This window comes from Nuphar pumila, chromosome 3 (genome assembly GCF_984573655.1).
Source record: "Nuphar pumila chromosome 3, dmNupPumi1.hap1.1, whole genome shotgun sequence".
In the NCBI taxonomy this organism is placed as follows: domain Eukaryota; kingdom Viridiplantae; phylum Streptophyta; class Magnoliopsida; order Nymphaeales; family Nymphaeaceae; genus Nuphar; species Nuphar pumila.
In genome coordinates, this window is record NC_143251.1 from 111,079,272 (window position 1) to 111,098,401 (window position 19,130).

Below are 19,130 nucleotides of genomic sequence, written 5' to 3' on the forward strand. Positions count from 1 at the left end.
AGAAGGTACAATTATTGCTTTTTGAAATCATGAAATATATCATGTCAAAATACCTTTTCCATAAGAAGGTACAATTATTGGTTTTCAAAAAAGGTGCTTTTTGAAACTATCGTATACTTTTATGAAATAGCTTTTATGAATGAGTATGTAATATGCAATATGCATGCTTCTGAAGGTTCTGTTACATATGACTCTAAAGAAGAAAAAAAATCTTCATCTTGAGGTAGCCGATCTCTTTAGATGATCTTTAGGAATGCATGGCTCATCAAGCTTTTTCTTCAAGGAGTATGATTGCACCATAGTTGTACTTGAACAGGAGGTCTCCATCCTTTTTGAGTGAGATATCCTTGCATCAAATACTCGTTAGATATATGGCAAAACATATCCAGTCATAATATAACATTTTTCAAGAAGACATATTATCATATTATATAAAATCAAATACGACAGTGTATCATATTATGTGACATCAAAATAGAGTTTCTCAACACGCCTATATTTTATATGTTCTTCCTCATCCTCGCCTATGTTCATTGTTTGCATATTTAGGAGAATAGTTTATCTTCAAGATGGCGTTTCTTCCCAATAGCTCATCAGATCAAGGTGATATTGGTGGCAGTAGAAAGCTAACATATTGATCGGTTTCTTTCCTTTTTTTGTATTTTCGAACTTTTTGTATAGGTGGCTAAAAAATGGCATAGAATAGACCCTTAAAAGGTGCAGAGCATATTTCTATTCTGGTTTTAGAACTCAAAAACAAAAACCATAGAGAGATTTTTGGTTCTGATTCAAAACATTAAAGTTATAGGCTTGTGTCTCAGCTTTCCAACGATTGTAAAAACACAAATTTTCGACATTTGATCAGAGAAATAAAGATATGAGAATAGTGATTGATCCATAAAAAATAGTTATATATTTGAGAGAAAGTTCGCATATGTGAAGGATAAAAAGGACTTTTTAAATTTATATATTTACGATTTTGGACATAGAAAGAATATTGAAAATTGTAGAATTTTTAAGAAAATGCATCAAATTACCTGTATAGTATGATTATTATTTTATAAAATATATGTGAACTTGAGGAAATCCGCATAAAATTTATGACTTTAGGAAGTTCACATAAAATATATGTGAACTTCCTCATTTTGTTTGAGTTTGACAGGATGTTCACAAATATTATTACGCAAACTTCGTTAAGTCTACAAAAAAACATGTAAACCTCATTTTAAGTGTGAAGATGCAGCACCCAACGAACGAAGTGACATTTTGTGCAACTTTATGAGTTTCGTGCATGTGAAGGGTAAGAAAGACATTCCAAAGCTAGCTATTTGTGATTTTGGACATGGGGAGAATATCAAAAAATTTATGACATTTCAGAAAAAGTGTCAAATTACTCGTGCAATACGATCATTTTCCGTATAAAATAATGTTGAACCCAATTTAAAAAATACCAAGAGATGTTTATAGAATTTTCTAAATGGGTATGAAACTCATCCCTAAGAAAATCGAAAAAATGGAGAGAACTTAGTCTCCCTTTCATTGTTTGATTTCTATTAAAATAATTATAATTGCCAAAAAAGTTTTTAGATTACCGTATCACCTAACATTTAAAAGTGGACGCTTTCATTGTTTGACTTCTATTGAAATACTTATAATCGCTTAAATTCTGTTACTTTAAAAAAGTTTTAAAATTACCATATCACCCTACACTTAAAAGTGAACGCATGTGATACATGCAAACAACTTTTTTTTGCAAGATAGACAATATGAACAAATTTCAAGATTTGTAAGACCACGCAAAGAGTGCGTTACAACATAACATAGGTTACTAGCTTCAGATGCTACTAGTATAAAAATTATATGACCGAAAAGATAATCAAAATAAATTTAAAATTTAGATTTTGGGACGACAAAAAAATTCTCCCACTAAATGGTCCACCTACCTCTTCTCACCTTTAAAAATCATAACTAAATGTATTTTCCAGCAAACTTAACCATGCAGGTGTGATCTCTAAGGTCGAAAATCTATGAACCAACTCTTGAGTCAAGTTTTTTTTAAGCACAAATAAAATTTTACAAAAATCTAAAAATCAATGGTTCTGAATTTTTCAATTTTTTTTTTATGAAATCATACCTACACATTAAACAAATTTGATCCAGGAGTCTATTTGTAGCATTTTGAACATGGAAATCACATCTATACGGTCAGATTTGCATTTACATATGATTTTTGAATGTAAGGACATTTAGATACATTACATATGATTTTTGAAAGTGACGACAGGTGTGTGGACCATTTAGTGGGAAGATCATCCCCTTATCTCTCTCTTTATACATATACATGCACGTAGTAGAGGAAAATGAAAATGATGTAAACCAACGAAGAGCTGGAGTGTGACGTTAATCGAGGGCACACCAGAAACGTCACTGCATGAGCCATTCATAATGAGGGTACCACAGTCCGTGCACCGGTTTCGTTTCTCATCAATACAGGCTCGACTCACAATTTCATCCGTAGCCAAACGGCTGAGAGAAACCATGCGGTCCCAACCTATGTTCAAAGTTGTTGGTTGTGATGGGCAAACGCTCAAGAATGAAGAGGGATGCACTGATTAGTTGGAAATGCAAGGGAAAATGTTTCATTTGGACTTTCATGTGCTACCAAAGCAAGGGGTTGTGATCAGAATACAATGGCGTAAGGCAGCGGGCAAGTTACATGGGATTTCTTGTCGATGACAACGAGATTTCAGCATGAACAGAAAGCTACTCCGGAATCACACCCACTCTAGAGTGAACCAAGGGCTCTCTTGAAGGTGAAGAAAGGCAATTCGTACATTTTTCTATTTCAAGCAGTTCTAGTGTGAATCAATGGGAGAAGCCATCAGGTACCCTCCAGAATTGAAGCAAATCTTAGCTAACTACTCCGTGGTTATTCGGGAGCCACATGGGCTGCCTCCAACCCCATAGCCATGGCCATCAAACACGCCCCAATTACATATTACAGTCGCATGGCCCGGAACAAAAAGACTGAACTCCAAAACCCTAACATTCATGCTACCCTCCTAAATGCTAGTTAAGTTGGTTGATTACTAAAACAATATATGTGACTAAGCTTTCCAACACCATTTTTCCAAACAGGCATATCAGGTGTTTGAGATGTTTCTCAGTAAATTTACAAGTATTGCCCAAATTAGCTCTCAATTAATGCATTAGCAAACCGTGTTGAACACATCCAAGACCAACGCATGATCCAAGGTTTGCTAGGCCAGAAAGAGCGGAACTCATCATCAAAGACCAACGCATTAACCCAACCAACATTGGACCTAGACCAGATTACAATGCAAACTAGTATTATGTATATATATATAGGGTAAATATCGGCTACAGTAAGGAACTAACGATGTTTAGTAGGAAACTTGATTTGAATCATGTGATTAGGACAAGTAATTAGGTTTTTAAAAGGGGTCAAAATTCAACAGCCCACAATAGGCCAAAAACTCAAAAGATCACATTTTAATCAGAAAAGCATGATAAGGCTTTATCCTTGGTAAACAAATCGTATTGAACACATCCATGAGGTTAGATTGAGTCGATACAACTTGCACCTATGATTTCTAGCTCATTAGTCCCTTAACTTCATTGGTAGCAAATATTATATATATATATATATATATATAAGAAAATAGAAGCCTACAAAATGATCACAGTGCTAAATGAAACATACTATTGGATTTCAGATTTTTATTTTCAAAATTCCAACCCCATAAATGTGTTGAGCATGATTGATTTACTAGAAATAGACACTTGAATCATGCATTTTTGGATGGAAACAAATGATATATTAGGAGTTGTTGATTTTTTAAACCTTATAAAAACATATCCATGCATTGGAATCAAATGCTCCAAGAAATGATTTCTACAAGAACAAGTATATAGATCACATTTGTACCGTCAAAATTTTGAAAAAAACACCAAAAATCCAATAACATGTTTCATTTAGTACTTGGACTATTTAGTGGATTTTCATTTCCCATGAAACATGTTATTGGATTTTATGCGTTTTTTGAAAATTCTGACAGCATGATTGATTTACTAAAAATCGGCAGCTAGATCATGCATTTTGGATGAAAAAATGGTATTTAGAGCCTTAAAATTTTATAAAAATTATAATCCATTGATTTTTGAAACCTTATAAAAACTTATTCATGCATTGGAATTAAATGCTCCAAGTCATTCCTATAAAAAAAAAACATATAACCCACACCTGTACCGTCACAATTTTGAAAAAAACACCCAAAATCCGATAGCATGTTTCATTTAGCAATGTGTCCATTTTGAAGGTTTTCATTTTCCTATATATATATATATATATATATATATATATATATATATATATATATATATATATATATCAGGAACCCCTAGTGAAAAAATGTCATTTTTATTTTTTCAGTTTTTTTGCACATCTAACCCTCAAGATGTGACCTACATATTAAGTTCAGTAGAAACTGACCTTTGGATAATGTTTTCCCGACATATATGTCAGATTTTATAAGGGTTGAAAAATCAACGGCATACAATGTACTAAATTTTCAAACCTAAAAAAACAAATTTTTATGTGGAAAACTATGATCCAAGGGTCAATTCCTACTATTTTGACCATGATGAGCACATCCAAGAGGTCAGATTTGGTCATAACAACCTCCCACCATGACTTTCAACTAAGGGGTTCCTTAGCAAATGATATATATATATATATATATATGTGTGTGTGTGTGTGTGTGTGTGTGTGTGTGTGTGTGTTGGATAGCAAGGAAAAACTACACACACACCCACTCGCCCCCACATGGATGGCCTGTGGTTGGTAAAACCCTTGACATCTCCCTTGTCCATGAGTACTCCCAGCTTCTACCTTATGACAAGAGATGCCCCCATGAGTTTCAAACCGTGATCAAGGAAGGTGAAGCCTTTGTGGGCCATGAGAGCAGAATTATAACATATAAAAGCAACATAACAATTGGTGGATAATGAAACCATTGGTGCAAAGAAAACCCTAGTCACAAACTCTACGGAAACAAGGGGCAACATGACGGATGAATCAACAAAGTTCATCTTTGTTTCGATTTAAAATTATCAAAATCAATTCCCACCAAGGAATAGATGTCGGAAGTTCCAATGATTCTATGGTCTGAAACATAGAGCAGTGCAATGTGAAGCAGAAGATTCTAGCAATTTAAAAAACAAATTCTGCAATCCAACAGAACCTGGCAAACAAAGGTATGTGCTCTGGAGCCTCCGTCAGCAGGTTTGCCCAAACTGTCTGGTACAACTATAGAACTTATCCAACCAATAGGTAGTACAAATTAAGTCATACAGAGGATATCCATATAAGTAGGTAAAGACAGGTCTTTGTGTGCATCAACCAGACATAGCAAGTGGATAAAATGCTGTATTACCATTACAGAAATCATCTTTGCCTTCAAGGCGAAAGGATTATGTCTCCATTCAACAGAATATAGAACTCCACCGTGCGTCTCTTCAATAGTGGTGCAGATGTCCTGATGATGATCACAAGAATACCAATCAGTATGCATAGGAACAGATTCAAACAAAATTGCAGCTTCAAAACAATTCAACAAATCCAGCAAACTGAAAGTGAACCAGAGGCAGGCAACTCCATTTGGTCCAGGACTCACTATCCCATACATAAAAATGGAAAAATGAGGAGAAAAGCTCAGCACAAGAGGTGGACCACAAGAAGTGATCCATACCAAGAAAAATGATGTGCCAGACAGATACAAACTATGTCACACGGACTCAGCTAGGGGGTCGACGCACCCGCGTCGACACGCCCCAACACGGATGCGGCTTAGGACACGGGGCGGACACGGTCAACCAAGTGTCCGACTAGGTCAACGTACCGGGGAAGAGTCCGTCTACATTTTGGACTCGGTCAACTTTGACCGAGTCTATTTTTGTCCATTTTTTAAGGCAAAAAACTAAAAAAAAATTAATTTTTTTATATATTTTTTTAAAAGTATATATATATATAGCCATGTCCCCTAATGGGCACAACTTTGACTGAGTCTTATTATATATATATATATAGCCGAGTCCCCGTGTCCAAAATTTTTTAAATTGCACCGCACCCGTGTCGCACCCGCACCCATGTGACATAGGATACAAAGTAGTATAAAGCCCATTAGGCAACACATGAAGACAAGTGTAAACCAAAACAGGTGGTTTTACATCAATACTGAAGAAAATCAAGACAAAAATCCATGATCAATCTCATCTCTTCCAGTCCAGGTACAACTACTGCTTTCTTGAACTGGACTGAAAAGAAATTAGATAACTTTAGGCATCCAAACTTCAGTCGGAGAATACAGAAGCATTCTTTGTGTTGCTGCGAACAACACATTTACAACAAGCAGCTAGGTTAGACAACTTACCTTCCAATACATTCGGTACATGCTGTGCCATTCAACGACCATATCTTCGCCTATCAGAAAAATCATCATGACCTCTGTCATGCCTACTCCCTCCATGGTAATGGTCATCATGTCGGCTCCTCTTAGACTGTCGATCCACATCTCTATCATGCCTATCTCTTCCATAGTCATCTCTATCATAAGCTTCTCGAAATACCCGCTTTTCTCCAGCTCTGTTCAAGCTTTGAGCTTTTTCATTTGTCCGATCATCCCTGATGATGTCCTCCCTGTTACCCCCACGAACGTGGCTCCTATTCTCCCGCCCACCGACATGGCTCCTATCCTCCCTCTGCTTATCATCCCTCATAGGCTCTCCCAAGTCCTGGTGTTTTCTGGAGAAATCATTTTTCAGTGTATCAAGCTCCACGTTCCTACTAACATGCCAAGATTTTGGATGTGGCTGATCACTGTATTCCTCGTCTTCTAGCCTTCTCTTTCCTTTTAATGTCTGATGATTCTGTTCCCTCGTATCCAAATTGTTCCTTGCTAATTCAGATCGGTTAGCTTGCTCTAATTTCCTCGCCAAAGGCTTTTCATCCACACCACCACTCTGTTGGCCATCACTGTTGTAGCCTACAGTTTCCTCATTCCTCGCAGAACTTCCATGAGTCTTAGTAGAGAGGAGCTTATGGTCACTCACAGAATCATCTCTACCTCGACTTTTACCCAGAGATCCGTAGTTACTTTTCCTGTCATCTTTTTCAGACATTTTTTTAACAGGACTATCATGACCACTAGTACTGCTGTAATCACTGTCATCACTGCTGTCACTTCCAGTACTATAGCTATCATCAGTATCTGTTTGACTTTCATCTTTTCGGGAAGCATGCTTCTTGTGAGTTTTGCTATGTTTCTCCATCCTACTTTTGGACTTCTTGTCACCTGAACTATCAGAATCATCATCAGTGTCATGTCTTCTGTTGCTTTTCTCCATCCGTCTCTTAGATTTTCCCTTGTCACTAGAGCTATCAGAATCATCATCAGTGTCATGTCTTCTGCTGCTTTTCTCCATCCTTCTCTTGGATTTTTCCTTGTCACCCAAGCTATCAGAATCATCATCAGTGTCATGTCTTCTGCTGCTTTTCTCCATCCTTCTCTTAGATTTTTCCTTGTCACCCAAGCTATCAGAATAATCAAAAGTATCATGTCTCCTATTGCCTCTAATATGTTTTATCTGCATTTTGTGATCTTTCATATGCAAACCAGAATCAATGTTATCATTCTTAACTTGTCTCTTGCTTGTTCTTCCATGCTTCTGCACGACTTTTTCAGTTTTCCCCAAACAGCTCAGAGGATCATCAGACTCCTCATTATCATGCCTACTATGTCTCCCACGTTTCTTGATTGCTCTTCTGTTGTTTTCACTATCACTATCAGCATCTGATTCATCATCAGTAACATGTCGCTTTCCATGCTTCCTATTATCATCCACTCCCTTGATGGTAGATTTTTTAAGGCCGTCAATATCAGATTCATTCCCACCACTATCACGCCGACTTCTAAGCTTCACATGCTCTGCAGTCTTCCTCTGGGTCTTATAAAGCTCACTATCTGTATCTGATTCATCATCACTATCATGCTTCCTGTCTTTTTTATATTTATCCAGTCTTTTGGGGGGAAATTTTATGTTGCCTTTTTCTTTCTCCATCAGACTGTCCATGGATTTCATTTCTCTATTTAGATGTGATTCATCACGCCTCCCACTTCTCTTATAATTATCCATTTCTCTTTTTGACCTCTTCTCACTGCCATAACTGTCAGAATCATCATCACTATCATGCCTCCGAGTTTGTCTCCGCTGCTTATCAAGTTTGCCTTCACTAATCTTCCTGTTGCTACCAATATCAAACTCATTCTCCGACTCATATCTTCTGCTGGATTTTCTGGACTCCTTTTGTATTCTATTATCTTTATTGTCAAGGTCACTGTCAGAAGACTCAGAACCATCCTCATCCCTTCTCTTAAGAGCATAATTTTTCTGGCCCATAGAATTTTCAATTTCATCCTTCCTCCTGTGCTCATCAATATTTACATCACGCTTTTTTGAATGCCGATCATCCCTTTCACTTCTAAAATCATGTTTCCTATAGCTCTCATCCTTACCCTTTTCCCTGTCCCTGTCAAGCAAATTGTCATCCTTCTCATGTTTCATCTTATCTTTTGACACAATCCTCTTTTCATCTTTTTGTTTCTCCTTGTCACTGTCCTGATCATGTATGCCATCATGAGAAAGCTTTTCTTGTTTCTTCGGCTCTTCCAAATCCTTTTGAGATGGTTCATTCTTGGCAAGCCCAAGTGCAGTCCTCAGAGTTTCCAGTTGTTTTTCCTTTCTCGCAGCAATCTGGTGAGTCTGTGTATCAGATATCCTGGACAAAGTAATGCATCATTATTAGAAAATACACATTTTTTGCTGCTGCTCTTTTTTTTTAACAGGAGAAGCAAGCACAACTGCAGCATGTGTATATGTGTGTGTGAGCATCTGAGCAAACACACACGCATAATAGTATCCAGAATGTTCATGTGAACCACTGATAAGTAAAAAGATGGACTGAATATCAAATGAGATTCTAAAGATGTAAGACCATGAGTTACATGTTCCTGTCCACCACGGGGAGCAGGCAGCTCTAGGGGTAACAGCCACTTAAAACAAGAGAACAGTAAATAGATATACAAATCAAAGACAGAATGGATTTCTCGTAATAAAGTCAACAATTGTCGTATGCAGATCAATGTAAATTTCAATAGAAAGATGCAATTATCGAGAACAATATTCGTGGAAACACCTATAAAGCCCTCAAAGTGTGCTTCAAAGCAGGCCAAGGAGCACTAAGAAAACCTGGGAAGCATGACCCATGTGAAAAAGGTCATACTTTTCCCACAGATGATCCAAGGTTCCTGCTACATCTTTCCAGCTCCTAAAGACCCCACTAGTTCCCCCTATTGGCCAAGCTTCCTAAAGGCTTCTCAAGTGCTTCTACTTCCTAAATTGGGACTTTCCCTAGATGCCTCCCCCACTGCTTCCTGCTCAAGAAGCTACTATCAGAAAGAATCAATAGCTTTGAAAACAATAAGACAAAATCACGAATTGCACTTTGTTTGATCAGCACATGGTAGGGAAACAGACAAATAGAAGGATTTTCATCTGAATTCCTCCTGCAATTTATATCCCAGAAAATGGAGCAGGTAGAGAAAACGTTACATTTCACCACTATAAAATAACACATCTCCTTTGTGAGTTTCACAGGAAGGGACTGGGGAGAGAAACTTAAAAAATCTTTCTCTAGGCTTTCTCTAGTCAAGCAAGCAAAAAAAATTCACTAATCAACTTGCGTAATCTAAACAGATGGATAAAAACCAAACAAAAAAATGTTGAGACTCAAATAGAAATGAGAAGGTACAAAAACAATCCAATCTACAACATAAACAGGTCACTCATACGTAATTGAGTTCACAGAAAAAGAGAGCAAGAAGAAAGAAAGAAGCTTACTTTTTTGTGTCATAGATACTCAAATCTCCCCTTTCAAAAGCTGCAGCAGCAGCCGCTTCTAATCCCTTCCTCGTAGCCTCAATTTTCTCCAGAATCTCATCTTCCGTATACCCTTGATCAGCAAGAGTCTCCTCGAGCATGACCAACTTCAATTCAATCTCCCTCCTTCGATCATGCTCCAGAATCTCCTTATTCGCCTTTTTAACCCCACCGGTTCCCTGACCACTTTGAAATTCTTTTGTTTCAACCTTCATATTCTTCGGTCTGACAAAGAACTTGTTAGTCTGGATGTACCCATTTGTTCCTGACCCTCTGGGTGTCTGCAATCCTATTCCATTGTACATCTTGGACCAAATTAACCTATAAAAGTTAACCCCAGAGGTGTCAGAGAATCCTCAAAATTTGGTATTTCCAGTCTATACTAGAAGAAGGAATAAGTTCAGCATCAAATTTATCAAGAACCAAAACCGAACATTGTAAGCAGACAAAAAAGAGGGACGTTTGAACACACTTATTTTTTATAGCAGAAACCATGGTTACCAGAGTAAGAATCGGGGACAGAAGTGATGCATGAAACATGAAGCAAAGAAGCGACTGTTTGAAAATTGACTTAATGAAAGAAACCTGTAACATTAGGACCCATGAGGAGAAGCGACTACGAAGCAACAACAGAAACAATTAACGAAAAAAAAACTTTGCTTTTACCTAAACGCATCTTTAAGCCATTTGCCCACAAATACCTATCGGTACGTAAATTTTACAATAAGAAGTAATTTTACAAAGAAAAAAAGAACTTTCCCAACGTTGGAAGTGCATTTCCAACATCCGCAAAGGCTCAACTTCAGCTTAGTGAAAGAAGCTGAATATCTCCACGATTCAGAAGCATGCTTCCGAGGTTTTCAGAAGCTGCCAATAAGTCGGGGCAGATAACAGCGAAAGAAGAAGCCCAGAAAACTACGACCTGTAACACCAAAAGCGGATCCTAGTGTCAACAAAGAGAGGCGATATCCCAATGCGCTGAAAAGCATGCCGCGATTTAGCCGTGCGGCCAAAGAAGGCGACCATATCCCAAGCAGGAACCAACACAATCCATAAAACCCCAACTAGAAATATCTAGGGAAGAGGGAGCAACAGACGCTCATCTCGAAAGGAAATGAGATTCGCAAACACAAGAAACCCTCCACCACAAGACCGATCGACAAGGTGAAAACGGGTTCCTCTTTACTAATTAACAAGGAATGCAAAGGAAGAGGACTAAATCGAAGAAAATGGCTCTCAACTATGAAACCCCATCTACAAGGCAAACAAAAGTAGTTTCAATAAAATCCAGATAACCTAACCATACAAACTCACTCTAAAACCCTAGAAAACGAGAAATTTCCAACGAGGAAAAAACACATCCGAATCCCTAAAAGAAGGAATTCAAAGAAAAAATCAGAGAGAGATAGAGAGTACGTAAGAATCCTTAAAAATAGAAATTCGGGCAGATAATCGTTCGATTCCTCAAAGAAAAAAAAAACATTGAAAAGAAAAACAAAAGACGAGATTTACCCTACAGAGGGAGGTGCAAAAATCGTCGAATTCCTTCCAAAAGAAAACAGTAAAACCCTCAAAAAACAGCAATTTAGGGGGGGAATTCTCCCTCTTCCAAATCATAAAAAAAAATCATTAAAAAAGAAAAGATAAGAGATTGGACAGAAATTTCAGAGTAAATCAAAAGTAGGAAATTAAAATTAAAAATATATTTAATTCCGCGCTCACCTTCCTCGCTTTCCAGGGATGAGTCGAAGACCGCCGTTCGGGTGAGGGAGGGATTGTCTTTTATAGGGAATGATTTAGATGACGAAAACGCCTTCAGAGAATTAACCATATTACGTTTTTGTACTTTCTGACCCACTCATGCTGGACGTAGGGCTCACCCAGTCAGCAGCAATCTGGCTTGTTGGGTCCCTATGCTTGGTTTGACCACCCGAATGGCAGCGGGCTTGGGCAGAAGGTGCTGACCCATTCTTCTCAAGTTCGACTCTCATTGAGTAAGCGAGCGCCTTTAATTGGTGGGCTTCGTAAGGGCCCACCCGAGGTTTACGTTGCACGGAGGCAGGCCCATTAAGTGAACCGCTCTCCGTGAGGTTTCCTTGTCATAAACTAACAAAAAATTTCACGTCCAACACAACCTTGGTAATAATATTAAAACTTATGTATCAAACAAACAATGTTTTACCTGAAAAAAAAACGAGGAAAATGATATGTACTAAACATGCTTAAATTAACCAGAGGGGCTCCGCAAGGTTGGTAAGAGCTGTCAGTGAACGTCTCCGTGTGGTGGAACGTTGCATGTTCAAATCCCAGTGGTACCTTGAATAATAATGGGTGGGGTCTGCCTAACCCTAGCTTACCTTTAAAATATATATATATATATATATATATATATATATATATATATATTATAAATTTATTTTTTGTTTGTAATTGAAAATAGTCAACTTGCAATTTCTCACTCAATTTGCTTTCATAAAACACACCTTCCATGTAGCATATAGGTCGTTTTTTTTTTATTTGAATAATTGATAGCTTCAAATTTGTGATGATTAAGGCCATGTTTTTGGAAACAGTATTAAAGCAAAAATGAGAGAGACCATCATAATAGACATGAAAACTTGATAGGAGTGGAGTTGTCAACTATATGTACTTATGAGAAGGACAAGACAGAAGGTTTGTCCCCTCATTTCTTATATGGAAGCTCTCAAGTGCAATAGTGGTAGGAAATTCAAGAAAAATGACTATAATGTACGACAAAAATGATGTATTTTTAAAATATCTTATAAATTACCAAATCTGTCAAATAAACAATGTTGTAGGTTTTCATATTTTTGAATGTTTTTTACAATTTACTCCTCATAACTGCGAATTAACAATTTTTTGCAGGTCACGACGTTTATAGTGGATAGACCCACAAAACTCGTTAACAAAATCACACTTGTGGTTGAGATATTTTTCAAAAAGATTGCAAAATTTTAAAACACTTGTAAAAATCATGACGAGTTTCGCATGACACGTTGTCTAGTTCACTTATGTGAAATATCAAACGAATATAGCAAGGGTATTGTGAAATTCATTTTTCTTACAAAATTTCGTTCTATATAAACGAGGCTTCTTTTCTCAATCCCTTGTTTGCATTCAGATGCTTTATTTTTGTAACTTTAGGGTTTCTCTTGGTCTCCAACCAGTGGTCTCCGATCCTTTCGGCAATTTTTCGACAACATTCAGGCTTTACGAAAATCCCTCATCGATGGTGGTTCATCATCGACAGCAGTTCATCGACAGTGGTAAACCTAAAAAGCATGGGCGATACTTTATCTACAATGAGTTTTTCTGGTAAAAAAATGGGTGACACTTTATCGATGGTGAGTTTTTCGGTAAAAGCAAAATATAAGGCATTTTTATAAAATGCCTATAGTTATGTCATTTTCTGAAATTCAAGATATGTATGAGAACCCGTGTTTGAAAGAGTAACGGTGATTCATTAAGCTTTTAGGGCCCGTTTGAGTGCTGTGCAAAACTGGGGAGCTTTCCACTGAAACACAGCATTCGTTGTGCTTCTGTGGGGGGCACCATATCAAAAGCAAACGTGAACAAGACTCCCCTTTTCAACGACAACGTTTTCCGTTGGAGTGGGGCTCCGATTCATTTATCGTAGGACATTCCGCGCTGATTGCGGTGCTGAGCATCCTTTAACAACATTCAAACACACCCTTAAGTTTTCGCTGCGTTCTTTTCCTTGCATTTTTTTTTATGTGAGATCACCATCTCACATGAAGGATAACTTCTCGAATCAAGGCAATATTTTTGGCTTGATTGAAAGTGGAAAAAGGTGCCTGACCTCTTCTTTAACAAGTAGTGCAACCCAACCAAGGGGGCTCCACTTGTTTGGCAGGAGCAGTTAGTACACGTCAACTTGTGTTGGGACGTTGCAAGTTCGAATCCACATGGTATGGTTTGTATAACTGGTAGGGGTCTGCCTAACCACAGCTCAAAAAAACAGTACAATGGATTCATTGCATGAGTAATTTAGTATAGAATTTATGTTTAAGCTATAGGGGTACTTGGTTGGATAATGATTAATGCCCAACTCTATTTTAGTTAACGATTATTTGTTGACACATGATTGAGATATCACAAATTGATTCAATAAAATTGGTTAGAAGTTGGGTCTTCTGATTCCACCCTATCCAAGGGGATTGCGGTGATATCTAAGCCTTCTATGGAAAAGAAAAAAACTATTTTGCCAAGTAACTTTAGAAATTATGATGTTAAGTTAGTGGTTAGAGTTGTTCACAATGGCTGAACTCATTTGGTAGGGGTGACTTGTGAATGTCACCAAGTTGACCGGATGTCACAAGTTCGAAACCCACTGGTGATGCCTCTTAGCTAAGCTTGTTGTACTCACACCGGGCAGGGGGAACCTCAAGGGTTTTACCAATCAAAGGCCAGCCAATGTGAGTTTCGTGATGGGGGTTTCCCCTTTGATTATCAAAAAAAAAAGTTAGATGTTAGAGCCCAACCCATTAGCTTATATATGTAAACAATACAAGTACCAATGCCATGTATAAATAATAATTTATTATTTTAGAAGTATTTAGATGGAAAATGATTGTACTATAGAGATAATTTGACACGATTTTTTAAAAACCCTATAATTTCTAATATTCTCTTGATATCCAAACTTACAAATATTCAACATCGCTGGGACCTATTTACCTTTCGCAACTGCGAATTGATGACTTATTGCAATAAAATGGTACTGCCCATTGGCTAATGCAAACTCTTATTTAAATCTGAATCGCCTATTTTTTAATGCAGACCTCACGAACTCACATAAATTTATTTGTGATTTTTTGGTGAAACTAAAACCATTAAAATCACAAATATACTACTTTTTCGCATATACATCAACATTTTGCATAAATACATATGTGAACCTCCTCTTGCAAATATCAAACTTTTTTGCATATAATTAACGAAATTGCATAAATATGTGTGAAATGCCATAAAATGCTAAATTTGCATATACTTCATGATCTTGCATAACAATATTTGTGAATCTCCATATATCGTAAATATAGTACTTAAATATTTATGAATTTATGACAAATATATGATATTTATTATTTGTGTGAATTGTTTGAATCATATATAAACTTGTTGTGGTCCTCAACCTGCTTATTTTTGCATAATCTAGGGGTTTTTTTTAACCTGCTTTTCTTCGGCATCTTTTTTCGGCAACTATTTTTATGAAGCACTTTATCATTGTTGAACCATCGGTAATATGTTTTTTCAGTAAGTACAATGTTTCCTATTGTTTAACAGTTGAATCAAACAGTGTTCCCTTTTGTTAGATGGTGACTTGTATGATTAGGGGAGTTACTTATCCTTGCAAATAGTTTGTTAGTGTTTTGCAATACTTTTTTGATATCCCTTGTCTTCTTATTCTAGAATAATTTTAATTTGTTTATTAATACAATATGGCCAATAAGAAGACTGAGTCGAAGGGGTCCACACCCACATCATCTTTTAGTATTGTAGCACAACAACAAAAACCAACGAAGAACAACAAATTAGGTCATCCTTATAATTTTTCAACATGACTTAATGTGCAAAAGTGGGTAGAGAGGGAGTCGCATCAAAAGCCAAAGATGTGGGTGTCTTACATTTTTCAAAAAGAAAATACACCCTTTATAATCATATAAAGTTGTGCTCAAACAACAACAACAAAAAATCCTTCATTGTTGTACAAATAACAATTATAAATTTTGAAGTGGCACATATCCAAGGCAGCATGTGCAAAAAAAGTTGAGCAGTTTATGGGCACATTCTTGTCTCCCATCCAAAAAGCATCTAAGAAGGGTGAGGGCGACCCATTGGCTTACACTAAGGTTGTTGATAACCTCAATGCCTCGATAAATGAAGTTGGAAATGCAGTCACCTACAGTGACAGTGGTGAAAGGGCAGAGGAGGTACCTAACCAATGGGCTAAGGTTAATGTGGATCATCCTCATGAAGTGGATGTAAGTGAGAGTCATGTGGCTAGATCGGATGCTAACCATATTCAGGAATTTGATATTGGTCCTCATGCGAAGGAGAAAGTATAAGCTCTAACAAAAAGGTCATAGTGGGAAAAAAAGTTTGATGCTCGTGTACATGTATTTTGTTTATTTATTATTTTATAATAATCAGTTTCAATTTTGCATTCAATCATTGATTAAATTGTGACATATATATGCATTCAATCATGATTAGTTTAATGTCGCTACTATCCATGAATGCAATTGATTAGTTTGTCATGTATGTGTAGAACATGTAAAATTCATTGAAATTGACTAATTTCAGTACAATTAATTTTGATTATAGGATCCTCAGCCAATTGACCACCAATTCTACTAGAACCAAGCACACCAATGGTTTTTAACACTAACGGAGGAAGCGAAGAAAATGTTGGATTGAGTGCATTTTTGTAAATTTTGGGAGATCACACAATGAAACATCAATTACCCCCTCTTAGAGGTCGTTGTGCAGTTTTGAAATCCGACAACCAACACATTCCAGTTCAAAGATCTTGAGATGACCATCATGTTGGAGGACGTGAAACGAATCATCAAACTAAAGTACCATAGAAAGCCAGTAAGTGAACAACAGTGAAGAGATTTGAAGCACATATGTGCTATTTACTTGCAAGCAAATGATGATGTGTTCAAAGGTGAAATTATCACGTTTTCATGGCTTAGGAGCTACTATGAGTAAGGTGAAAAAGATGACGGTAAAACTATAATGTATTAAAGAAAAAGGGCGGTAGTAGGGAGAACATGTTAGTGAGAGTATTTTTGCTATACTTCTCCAGCTCATGCTTATTCATCGACATTGGTAGAAAGTTAATCCATGCATCGTATATTGAATTATTGGTGGAGTTGAATCACTTCGATCAGTATGCATATGAAGCAACCGCACTCTCACACCCGTATACAAGTTTGAATAGTACAAGCAGTGAAAGAAAAAAAAAATTAGGATATTAGTGTTGTTTGAGGTATTTATTAATTTATTGTGCTTAAACTTTTGATTTATACTCATACACTATACTTACATATTATGTATTAATCCTAAAATTTTGATAAATAGATATATACTATGTATTAATCTTTACTAATCATTGTTATGCAGGTTTGAATATGGAAACACATATCCATTAAAAGGCCCTAAATGTGTAATGTTGCCCATGAATTTGTATATGCCACAATGTTAAGTCAATTATGCAGCGAAGAGGGTTGTGATCGAAGATTGGTGGGTCCTCGCATGTTACGCGTCGAATGTGTTGCATTGCTTCACAGCTGACCAAGACAAACATAAGTATTGTTGTTGATATTTCCTATATTTTTTTAATAAATACATGTTTATAGGCATAAGCATAAAGAAAATATAGGTAAATTGGTACCCATATAAAGGTGCATTGGAGAAGAAGGAGAATATTGATGTGGTTGTAGGGGCAAAGTACGTCGCGAAGAAGAATATTTGGTTGCACAACATGAATGAAGTTGAGCATCAAATGGCCAACCGAGTCGTTTGGCAATTTGTGTTTGTTCAACAATCACTCAGTCGCCCTCGCACAGTTAGCAAATTTATGTTGCATTACATCAAGGATCAAATGAATGATTACCCCACGGTATTCCTCTCTGAACTTTAAGATTAGCTCAAGGGCGGCGAAGACATCAACTTGGAGTCCATGACATGTGCCACCAATGACAATTTTGTAGTGGCCCAGCAGGTTTTATATTTTTCATCCGCAAAGAGGGTCTTTGAGAGCGGCAGAAAGTCAGAGAAAAACCTAAAAAGGACCTTAAGTGGATTAGAGACAAAGTTGACTCTTGCACTTGAAGAAATCTGCATGTTGAAGGATATGACACATACTCAAGTTGATCTTCTCAAGAATGCAAACAAGGTCATCAAGGAGCTATGATTGTGCCAAATTGCCAATGACAACATCCTCGACAATAACTTCACGTGATTGTTTTTTTATGTATTTCAAGATCAACATTGTAACTCATTTATTGTATATAATGTCATTTGAATAAGATTTTCACTGATTATTTTTATGAATTTATATGTTTGTATGAATGAATTTTCATATAATATGCAAATGACATAATTAATATGTTTAGTTTGACCTTAATGTATATTGCATTATTTGCTTACATTCACTGTTATTTGGGCTATTATTATTAATGAGAAGCAGCTTCAAAGCATGTATCTTGCCCTAAAATAGTGAAATCGCCAAAATATCTACTTATTTGCATATACTTTAGTATCTCACATAAATTTAGCTATGCATATCTGCTAAAATCGCAGATATCCTACTTGTTCGCATATTCTTCACGAATTCGCATAAACATATTTGCATAAATCTTACTTTTTTACAAAAATCCTATTGTTCCACATATACTTTGTGAAATTGCATAAACATATATGCAAAACTCTATTTAAACTGAAACCACTAAAATCGCAAATCTCATACTTTTTCGTATATAATTCAAATGAATTCACATAACATATTTGTATAAATCTTATTTTTTTGCAAAAATCCAATTGTTTCTCATATACTCCATGAAATCAGATAAACATATATGTGAAACTCCACTTATACTGAAACCACAAAAATCTCATATATCGTATTTTTTTACATATAATTCAAATGAATTCACATTAATATTTTTGCAAAAATTCCTACTTTTTCAAAAAATCCTACTTGTTTGTATATACATCATGAATTTGCATAAACATATTTGCGAAAATCTTACTTTTTTTTGCAAAAATCATACTTATTCAAGAAAATCCTACTTTTTGCATAAACATATTTATAAATCAAAACAATACAAACATAACATATGTCTTTGCAATATTGCAAATATCTGCATTTACAACAACATTGTCCAAACCATAAAAAGCATCCTTAATTTACAGCGACATTGTCCATATCGTTCATACATGTGTGTGTAAATGTACAAACTATAAACAACATCCTTAATTTACACCAACATTGTCTATATCTAATATGTGTGTGCAAACATCCTTAATGTTTGAAGTTTATTATACAAAGTTATAATGCA

At 36.2% G+C, this 19,130-nt stretch overlaps 1 protein-coding gene across 1 annotated transcript; it reads right to left on the bottom strand.

The window, feature by feature from the left end:
- Window positions 1-5,207: 5,207 nt before the first annotated feature.
- On the bottom strand, window positions 5,208-11,986 carry LOC149843294 (uncharacterized). The gene is made up of 5 exons (XM_090000874.1): window positions 11,898-11,986; window positions 11,740-11,796; window positions 9,979-10,338; window positions 6,453-8,857; window positions 5,208-5,558 (listed from the first exon to the last, which is right to left on the bottom strand). The coding sequence occupies exons 1-4, from the start codon at window positions 11,984-11,986 to the stop codon at window positions 6,484-6,486; spliced, it is 2,880 nt and encodes a 959-aa protein (XP_089857000.1). The 3' UTR covers window positions 5,208-5,558; window positions 6,453-6,483.
- Window positions 11,987-19,130: the final 7,144 nt, after the last annotated feature.

What these genes read in the sequence shown, in the direction of transcription:
- LOC149843294 (XM_090000874.1), bottom strand. Translation starts at nt 11,986, where the DNA reads ATGGGTCAGCACCTTCTGCCCAAGCCCGCTGCCATTCGGGTGGTCAAA. An exon ending in ATCCCTGGAAAGCGAGGAAG is followed by an intron (nt 10,339 to 11,739) that starts GTGAGCGCGGAA and finishes TAACTTTTATAG; the next exon opens with GTTAATTTGGTCCAAGATGT. An exon ending in AGTATCTATGACACAAAAAA is followed by an intron (nt 8,858 to 9,978) that starts GTAAGCTTCTTT and finishes TACTTTGTCCAG; the next exon opens with GATATCTGATACACAGACTC.